At 46.6% G+C, this 10,252-nt stretch overlaps 1 protein-coding gene across 2 annotated transcripts in view; it reads left to right on the forward strand.

The window, feature by feature from the left end:
• The window catches only part of Camkmt (calmodulin-lysine N-methyltransferase), a 365,021-nt gene that overhangs the window by 353,133 nt on the left and 1,636 nt on the right, over window positions 1–10,252 (forward strand). For both annotated transcript variants that reach the window (XM_029471134.1, XM_021185739.2), the window contains one exon: window positions 5,256–5,387. In XM_029471134.1, the coding sequence (XP_029326994.1) occupies window positions 5,256–5,387 (132 nt within the window). The remainder of the gene's footprint in view (window positions 1–5,255; window positions 5,388–10,252) is intronic.

Here is a 10,252-nt window from a genome sequence, read left to right on the forward strand (position 1 = left end):
AGAGGGAGGAGAGGGAGAGAGGGAGGGGGAGAGGGAGAGGGAGAGGGGCAGAAGTGAGCAAAAGCTGCATGTCAGAAACCAAGTAAATAAAACTAAGCACTTAACCATATGATCAGTGTTTAATAATTGGTGACCTGGAGGAGGAAGGTGTGAAGGGATCTCAGGGGCATGGCACCTCCTTTCTTTCTTTCTTTCTTTCTTTCTTTCTTTCTTTCTTTCTTTCTTTCTTTCTGTTTGTCTTTCTTCTTTCTTTCTTTCTTTCTTTCTAGATTTATTTATTTATTTATTTATTTATTTATTTATTTATTTAATGTGGGTATATCGCTATCTTCAGACACACCAGAAGAGGGAGTAAGATCTCATTACAGATGGTTGTGAGCCACCCATGTGGTTGCTGGGAATTGAACTCAGGACCTCTGGAAGAGCAGTCAGTGCTCTTAACTGCTGAGCCATCTCTCCAGCCCCTGGCACATTCCTTTCTTAAATGAATCTGAAGCACCCTTATTTCCCCCACGGGAGTATGGAGCAGCCTGGCACAAGAACAGCGGACCTCATCGTGTAAACAGCGTCTCTGTTGCCAAGTGGGACTTCTCTCTCCAGGGATAAGCGAATGCCCTGGGGTCTCTGCCCATCAGTCAAATGTTATATTCCACCCAAGTGTTCATTCTGAATTTTAAAAATGACCGCCGTGTCTGAATGCTTAGGAAGTTGCACTTTGGTAAATTGAAAATGATTTTCATAGGGTGATATGCTAGTTTTAGACTTATCTTATGTTTCTTGTTTTGACTTTCTGCAGCCAAATCATAAGCCATATTCATCAGCTGTAGTTCCCCCATAGACACGCCCTGCTCCCCTGTGGACACTGGGAGGCAGGGGGCCCGGCTTTAGAAGCCCTCACTACAGCATGGGGCAGAGGCTGGTGGATATCACTGAATGGATGGATGATCCCCTATCACCCTCCTAGACATGAATCGACAGCTCAAAGTATCTGTATTCAGCAAAAGGAAAACACCATCTTAAAACTCACAACTAACTGTGAACCAACACCACTCTCCCTCCTCCTCATTGTGTGAGTACAGGATTGGGTAGTTAGGTGCCCTCTGCAGACCCGCCCTAGAGCTGGTTTCCGTAAGAAAAGTCTCATGGAGAAAATCTGTTCAAAAGACTAAGCAACAGAATGTGGCCTTCAGACTCTCAGACTGGTGGTCTTTAGATTGTTCAGCACCTGGACTGAGTTTATTCTTTCAGCAAATGTTGACTGAGTGCCTACTACCTGCTAGGCACCGAGGAAGTGCCCTGCACAGAGCGTCAGAAGCCCCTGTTGTCATGGAGCTCGCAGTCCAGCCAGAGGAGTCCGGCAATAGCAAACGAGGGTATAGTGTGTGTCTGTGACAATGAGTACCAAGAACGAAGCTAAAGCTTTGATGGGGCGAGAGTCGAGGGGAGGGGGAGGGGTGCTACCATTCTGAATATATTTGTTAGTCATAGATGGTAAGCTGACCCTTAAGCAGAAGCATAATGTTTAGTCAGAAAACACTTCTTAACCTAACCACCCACTCCACTCCCAACCCACCAGTGAGTGGGACGTGGGAGGTGCACACTTTGTGAATACAAACATCAACTCAACCAAGAATGCTGTCACCCTGAAATCCTGTGATATACAGCCGAAATGATAGCTGTAAAGAAACCTCAACTATAAACTGTATGGCAATCTTTGCAGGTGACTTCAAAATGAATCAGCTTCCATTATTCAAAACTCTTGCATGGCAGCCAGTGCTTTGCAATGAGTGAAGTGACCAACGGACCCAACTGATAGTCCCTCCTTCCCCCGCCCCTTAAAAAAGAAAAGAAAAAAGAATAAAGGGAGACCTGTGTTCTCCTGCTGAGACCGAGTATTATATCTAGTTTCACATAAAAATGAATTTTTGCTGCTAAGCTTGAGAACTGCCTGAAAATAGCAATTAATATTGGAGAGGCTGACAGAACCTCAAGTGTGGTGGCATGATGGATACTGCCGTAACTATGCGCCAGGGTGTGCGTGTGTATAGGTAAACACAGTGTGGAGGCACCTTGGTGTCCAGGGCAGGTAAGTGGGATGGGGTGAGCATTCTCAGAGCAATGGTTGAGTGGTATGGATTTTACCCAATCTTAAGTCTGAGTAGCCTTGCTGTTCAAATTATTTTTACATTCCCTTCCTTTGAGCCTGTCAGCTCGCTGGAAGGGAAAACGGAAAGGCCATGCAGCTCCGTCCTTCCCGTTAGCCGATGAGCAAGTTCGGCAGGTTCTTGTGTGCAGGATTGAGAGATCAGAGGAAACCACCTCCAATGCCCTTCCAGCTCTCTGATGGATGGGGAGCGGTCCTGGTGGTGCTGATGCTGACTGTGCTGATGCCACGGCTGTCGGCTGTCGGATGGTGGGGATCCTTGTTGGAAGTCCAGGGTTCTTTCTGCCCCACGGCTCCTACTGCTTCCCACACCCTCCTCTGCATGTTTACTTATCTGTAAAGTGCAATGCCTAATCTACAAGGCTATAGAGAGGGGTGTCAAAGGGATGGAAGAAGGCCCGTGAAGCAGCTATTGTGGTGGTAGCTGTCATGATCACTGTCATCACTGTGGCTAATGAGGACACTATGGGATAGAGAGAAAGGGTAGCCATGGCAGAGGCAGGTGAGTGAGCTTCTAATCAAATATGGGTTTGCCCCCTAGGCCAGTTATCCAGGTTTCTGAGCATCCTGTAAAACAGACCTGAGAGTGTATTCACAGGGTAGAGACTAGAGGAGTTGTATATATAGATGCTGAGCCCATATGGGTCTGACACACTCCAGCAGATGCTTGGTAGGTGTGGATGATAACTTCCTGTCATAAGAAACTTGAAGAAGTTAGGCATGGTAACCCATACCTGCAACTATAGAACTCAGGACATAAAGGCCGGAGAAACGCAAATTTAGGGCTAGCCTGGACTACATAATAAGACACTACCTCAAACAACAACCAAAAAAAAAAAAAAAAAAGGAACTGGAATATATTTAATAATTTTCTCAGAACCTGGAATGGCATAGAGTTAACAGAAGCATGCAGGTACCTGTTTCTGTTTAATGAGGAGAGATTTAGATTCAGAAACTGGGCTGTTCTGTATACATGCTACAGGAAGGGGGGTGTGAATAACATGCAACCAGTTATCAGTAAAGAGTCATTATGAACTGTCCTGTCACACCAGCTTTCTGAAGTCCATGTACATGTTACTCAGGTTCTCTTCATGACCACAGCCCTCTCCAGATTCTGTGGCTGTTTAGACACGCCCGCCTGCCTGCATGGTCCCACTTCCATTTGACTGCTGTAGTGAGTTGTCCCGTTACAGTGTGGACCTTCCCGAGGGATTCACTGAGGTAGGATACCTAAGTCTTGGAACCTTGTCCCAGACCAGAAGTCACAGAAAAGACTCGGGAGCAGGACTGAAACGTGAGAACGCTTCAGCACGGATTGTGCTCACGGATCCCAGGGAGAGTAGGCTGGCACCTCATCTTCTAGTCGATTAACATGTATACGAACTGGTTACCACATGTCCTGGAGCTGTGTCGTGTGTTGGCAGTATGAAACAGTAATGGGAACTCAAGAAGTTAGACTCCAGAGAACCAAATAACCCTATTTTTAAAAAGGGGTGGGTGGGGGGGGGGAACAGAACTAAAATTCAGAGAAACAGAACAGAGAATTCTCAGCTGAGGAGTATCGAATGTCTGAGAAGCACCTAAAGAAATGTTCAACATCCTTAGTCATCAGGGAAATGCAAATCAAAACNNNCNTGAGATTCCACCTCACACCAGTCAGNATGGCTAAGATCAAAAANTCAGGTGNCAGCAGATGCTGGCNAGGATGTGGAGAAAGAGGAACACTCCTCCATTGCTGGTGGGATTGCAAGCTGGTACAACCACTCTGGAAATCAGTTTGGCAGTTCCTCAGAAAATTGGACATTGTACTACCTGAGGACCCAGCTATACCACTCCTGGGCACATATCCAGAAGATGTCCCAACTGGTAAGAAGGACACATACTCTTCTATGTTCATCGCAGCCTTGTTTATATTAGCCAGAAGCTGGAAAGAACCCAGATGTCCCTCAAGAGAGGAATGGATACAGAAATGTGGTACATTTACACAATAGAGTACTACTCAGCTATTAAAAACAATGACTTCATGAAATTCATAGGCAAATGGATGGAACTTGAAAATATCATCCTGAGTGAGGTAACCCAGTCACAAAAGAACACACACGGTATGCACTCACTGATAAGTGGATATTAGCCTAAAAGTTTGGAATATCCAAGATTCAATTCACAGACCATATGAAGCCCAAGGAGAAGGAAGACCAAAGTGTGGATGCTTCAGTGCTTCTTAGAAGGGGGAACGAAATACTCAGAGGAGGAAATAAGAAGACAAAGTGTAGAGCAGAGACTGAAGGAAAGGCCTCCAGAGACTGCCCCACCCGGGGATCCATCCCATATACAGACACCAAACCCGGAAGCTACTGTGGATGTCCAGAAGTGCTTGCTGACAGGAGCCTGATATGGCTGTCTCCTGAGAGGCTCCATGCAGCCCCATGGAGTGAGCAACAGTGTCAATTGGCCAGACCCCCTGGAGCTCACTGGACCACCAACCAAACAGTACACATGGAGGGACCCATTAGCTCCAGCCACATAAGTGGCAGAAGATGGCCTTGTTGGACATCAGTGGGAGGAGAGGCCCTTGGGCCTGAGGGTGTTCGATGCCCCAGTGTACAGAATGCCAGGGCAGGAAGATGGGAGTAGGTGGGTGGGTGGGGGAGCACCATCATAGAGGGGGGGAGGGGGAGGGGATAGGGGGCTTCCAGAGGGGAGACCTGGAAAGGGGAAAACATTTGAAATGTAAATAAAGAAAATATCAACAAAAAAAAAAAAAGAGAGGGAGAGAGAGTAATGAGAGCCACCCCAAACTCTGACATTTATGGTATGTTGTTCAGGAGAACAGCTTCCATTGCATTTTGTTTATTACATAGATATTATTTAGAAATGCTGCAGTATAGCATGGCTATCTGTGTGTGAAATATTCTTTTCTGCATCTGTCCCTGAAATAATTCTTCTGTGAACATGTGTCCAGCTTAGATGTCTCTATAAACAACAGTTCCGTATCTGTACCTGAGAAGACAAACGCTTTGACTGGCGGCTGTTGTCGTGTTTGGTTGCTTTCCAGTTTTAAACTGTGTGAATTTCTTTTTTAATGTTCTAGGGGAAAGCAGTGGTATTTGCCCCACGCCGAGGGAATACTTTCAACCAGTTTTGCAATCTAGCTGAAAAAGCTGGTTTCTCTCTCCAAAGACATGAAAATTACGACGAGCCCATTTCAAACTTCCACTCCAAGGTTAGTTCTCTGCCTGGGCTAGATAACACTTTAATCCGAGCTGCATTCTGACGAGATCATGGTCGTTTTGGCAGGTAACGTAAATATTTGATTAAAGTATTCTTCGGGTGTGTCGCTTCTGAACAGCTATGTGTATCTGGTTATTCTGTGCGGCACAGCCATCTTTCATCTTTGCATGTCTATGAGGATTTTACAGAAACCATTCCTGTTTACCCCTTTCTCTGAAACACACTAACCCTTTTCATTCATAATGGACTCATGTGCAAGACGTGAGAGGAGGTGGCTTAGAGTGAATGACAAACACGCATTTGTGTTTTAACGAAAAAAAAACCTTCGGCTTCTAAGTAGGTTAAATGCTTAGCTGGACTGAAATAAATAGAAGGTGAGTGTCTAATTGTATCATGTTGGACTGTAAATCTTTATCTCTGCTTGCTTTATGGCTGGGTCAGTTGACAGTTTGAGACTGTTAAATCTCGTACAGAATTTCACAGTTGCGAGGTTATATGTCAGATTGAGGCGTGCGCTACAAGATTTAGGTCAGAAGCCCTTATCTGAGAGTGGGTTCTAAGCCTGCTTACATAAAGCAGTGTTATCAGCCTCTTTATTATTTATGTGCATGGAGCAATATAGGACACCAAGAGGCGAGCATTTCCTGGAAAAGTTTCCAGGGCTCTCACGTTTGCTGGTGCCCGCCACGGGGACTAGCCTGACGCGGATTTCTTGTGTGTCTATACGTGCCTCTACAGAAGTCTCCCTTTGCTGAGCTTATCTGCCCTCGGTGAGAGACTCTGACTTGTCACGCTTTCACAAGCTATGACTACAGGAAAGTAAAAAAGCCCGGCCTTAATTTTCTCCTGGCACAATGTGAATAGCATTCTTTACTGCGCGGGACTGTGATATAATGTTGAAATATGTCAGCTACTGAAAAGTCATATTCAGAACGGATCAGATCTTCCAAGCGAGAGAAGAGACCCTTATTCTCAATTCCTACAAATGGGTCGCCTTCTTCCTGTCTCTAGGGCTCCATTCAGCCGGTGGGTGGGGGCGGGAGGAGAGGGGCTTTGAGAGCTGGGAAGTTCAATGGCATCCTCTCACTGATGGATGGGACCTCCGCCTCACAGTCAGAAAACAGAAACCAACTGGCAAGTTATTCACATCTTACCTGCTCCTCCAACATAATGCTCCCCTCCTTAGCCTCTCCCCAGAACAAAGGGAAGAGCTCTGAGAAGTTACCTGATGGGGAAGTCTCTCCTGGCCTCCTGAGTGAGTACCTTCAACTAAAGGGATGAGGTGGCCTCCTCTCAGAGTCAGGCTGCAGCTGCCTCAGAGGTCAGCTGCTGCTGCTGTGACATCCTGTCCGTCTTCTGGCCCTTCAGAACCACAGATGCTTTTAGTTTCCCAGTGACAGCTCAGGAGAGCGAAGGTGTGGGTGCTTCCACCAGCAGAGATGTTTGGCATTGCCCCCCTCCCAGGACCCCTGTCTCCTCTCTGCAACATCTGAAGTAGGATGGGACAAGCAAGACACCTTGGTGCCACACATCCCCTCCTTTGTCTTAGAACTTGTCAGTCTCTAGTGGATGGCAGCCTCCTCCTTTGATTTCCAATGCCGTGCCCTACCCTGCTAAGCACAGCACACTTTAAAAAAACCTCTGAATATGTTTCTGGCATCTCTATTGTGTGCTGTACCCAATGTGTACTGGGTAGGTCACCACGGACTGATGAGCCGGCCCAAACACAAATACACCTCTTTAAATAATTAAATGGCCTCAGGTTTGCTTACAAGTCAAATTCTTTCCTTTGCTGACAATGGGCTTAGAAATAGTCTCCCTGTGGCTGTGGGGTGAACCTACACACACACACACACACACACACACACACACACACACACACACACACGAATGATGTCCCGAGGAAGTAGAACCCAGGGAAGATGCTGTGCAGTCCTGGGTAAAGGGTATAAATAAATAGTGTGTGTGTGTTTAATGAGAGCTATTTCAGTTAGTTTGACATCTTGCTTCTATCACAAGAATGCTCATCCCTTGTGTCCCCCTTTTCATCAGACTCACGATCCTACACACACACACACACACACACACACACACACACACACACACATACACACACACCCCACCGCTGCCACACACACACACACACACCAGCAGGCCGGGGAGTGAGTATGGGGTCGCCCCTGTTCCTGCTCCCCGAGCTCAGGAGTCTCAGTCCCAGCCCGTGACCAAAGGCAGTGAGTGCCCTGTCTCTGCCACCTCCACGCAGCTCCAGGAAGCTGAGGGCCGGCTAGGCTGGGGGAACCTCCTCCTTGGCGGCTTTTGTTGGCCTCCTGCTAATAGTCAGGGCTTAAAAGTTTCCCATCTTGAGCTGCAATCAGCTTTCTTCTTCTGCATCTCTGGCCAAAGCCCACCGTCCCTGGGCCGCTCCTGCTCCCCATCGGAGGAGCAGCGTTTCCCTTCGGGCTGCGTGTTATCCTCTTAGCCCTACTGTGTTGGAATAGACCGTGAGCAGCTGGAGGACTGTAAGACGCCTGATAATGCCGCTCTTTTCCGCTGTCCCGTCTTAATCTTGTTACACAAATGGTTGTGAAGAGATTCATGAATTTTAATTTTGCCCTCTGCATTAGCGCCTCACGTCACTCATACACAGCTGCCTTCTATGCCGAGTTTTTCACCCCTCCTCTTACAACAGGGGAAAAAAATTAGTTACAATCTTGGCAGTAGTGCAAGGTAAAAAAAAAAAAAAAATCTACCGATTTAGGCAACCACCCATGAAGCTGATTAACAGTCAGCGATCAGGAGGAACGGCTTTGCCTCTTAAACTTTTCACCTCTCATTGTTAACTGTGAAATTTTATTTCCGTTAAAAAGCAAGCCTGTAATCAAAACGGTGCCATTCTGTACTCTGTGCCCGTGCTTTTGTTAAACCGTACCCACACGGTGCAGCCGGCGTGCCCAGGAACCAGGCAGCCGAAGGTGGAGTGCGCTTTTAAAACAGCGCCTTTCTGCTTGTCCGGGCAACAGGAAGGGGAAAAAAAAATAATAACAACAAAACACTTCCCTCTCCTTCCCAGCCTCTTCTTGGTCCCTCCAGACTGAGAATCAAACCTCTTGCCCCATGGTGTGGTGCAAACCACGAAGATACAGGACTGTTAAGACAGCCAGCGGTTTAGCCAGCAAGAGTGGTGATTTAAGATTGGAATTACCTGATGACACTGCTCAGAGGTTCTTTGGGAATATAATTTTACAAGCCATGAGTTGGTTTTTGTGTTGTTTTGTTTTTCTAACTTTGGCAAAACCACTGGGGATTCTATTTTCTATATTTCTGTACTTAGCCCAGAAAAAAAGCAGGGTGGGTGCGGAGGGGTGGGGGGCTAGAGCTGTGTCGTCAGTACATTGTGTGAGCTGCACAACCATATTGCACTTCTGCTTATCTATTCAAAATGCCACGTTACAAGTGGATGGTGCTTGTAATCTGTGTGGTGTGCTGTTGATAATTGTGGATACTGTAAAGGGTAAACACTGAACCCCATTCCTGATGCTGTTCCTGCAGCAGTAAGGCTGAGTGCGCTACATCCAATTATGAAATGAACACGATGCGTCTAATAACAGCTATATAATCTAGTGCGGTCCTCAAACCTATGTTAACCTATGAAACTGAAGAATTGTTTTATTCACAATTTGCTTTTTGTTCCTATTTTTTTTCAAGGTGCTTTCTTACTTCTTAAACATTATAATTATCAGTTGAGCAAAGAATAAGTGGAAATGCTCTTAAGTCTTGAGCCAGCACTTCCCCCGTCCCAGCCAGCATCTCCCAACAGCCTTGTAGGTTTACTTGGTTCAGAGATAGCCAGGCGGGTGTTTGTGAGGTGGGAAGACCCTCCATTTCCAGACAGGCTCAGAGGAAGAGCCAGGCTGGTCTGCCCCTTCCCTTCCAGCAGCCGAACCTCTGCTTTGGCCTCCAGAGGTCAGCACAGAATTCAAATTAAAAGTGATTTCTAAATCATATTTACAGAAGAATTATTTATCCCATATATTACCTCAGGGACTTTATAAAGAGCTCATTTGAGGCTCTGGATATTTATTAGCGCCCGGAGAGTGAGTAGGTCAGCTGACTCGCCCAGAGTGATCAACGTTCCTTTCTCCCCAGGCCCGGAGAAAAGAACTTAGCTATGGTGGCCCCCTCTCCTCTCTGAGAAATGTTTTCAATGATCTTGTTCCGTTGCTAGGGGTGATGTGTGACTACAAGGTATGTTCAGAGCCCACATGAACAGCAGAGTTGGGGAAGCCAATTTCTTGGAATTCTCATGATGATGATTCTTAGACTAGAGAGTGAGGAACACTGTGGTGGCAGGCTCTTCAAGCCCCGTTCTAAGTAGACCACTAGCCAGTTTGTGAGCAGACATCTAAGAAAGCAAATGGGCACCACCCTACTTCCTGTTCTTGGGAAAGGAGGCTGCGCACCCTTAATCCATGCGCTCTAGAGGCAGAGGCGGGCAGGTCCACAGAGTGGGGTGCAGGACCGCTAGGCCGATACAGAGGAACCCTATCTCAAAAGCAAACAAACAAACAAACAAACAAACAAATAAAACAAATAGGAAAGGAAGGCGGTGAGACTGGCCTTAGGTCCCAGTGGAGAAGGTGGGCTCAGGACTCCTGTCTTTAATACTGATGGCATATCACCATTTTGGAATAGGATTTAGAAGAGATGGTACTTGTAAAAGGTGCAGGCAAGCATATCCCCAGCAGACAACCCAGCAGAATATGATAGCGGAGCCTTTCCTGAGATGTTTGTTTAGGGTGGCCAGTAGTGACTGATTTGAAATAATAAAAGAATTGCTTTCCTGTATAGTGAAAA

The sequence above is a fragment of the Mus caroli genome, chromosome 17, assembly GCF_900094665.2.
Source record: "Mus caroli chromosome 17, CAROLI_EIJ_v1.1, whole genome shotgun sequence".
In the NCBI taxonomy this organism is placed as follows: domain Eukaryota; kingdom Metazoa; phylum Chordata; class Mammalia; order Rodentia; family Muridae; genus Mus; species Mus caroli.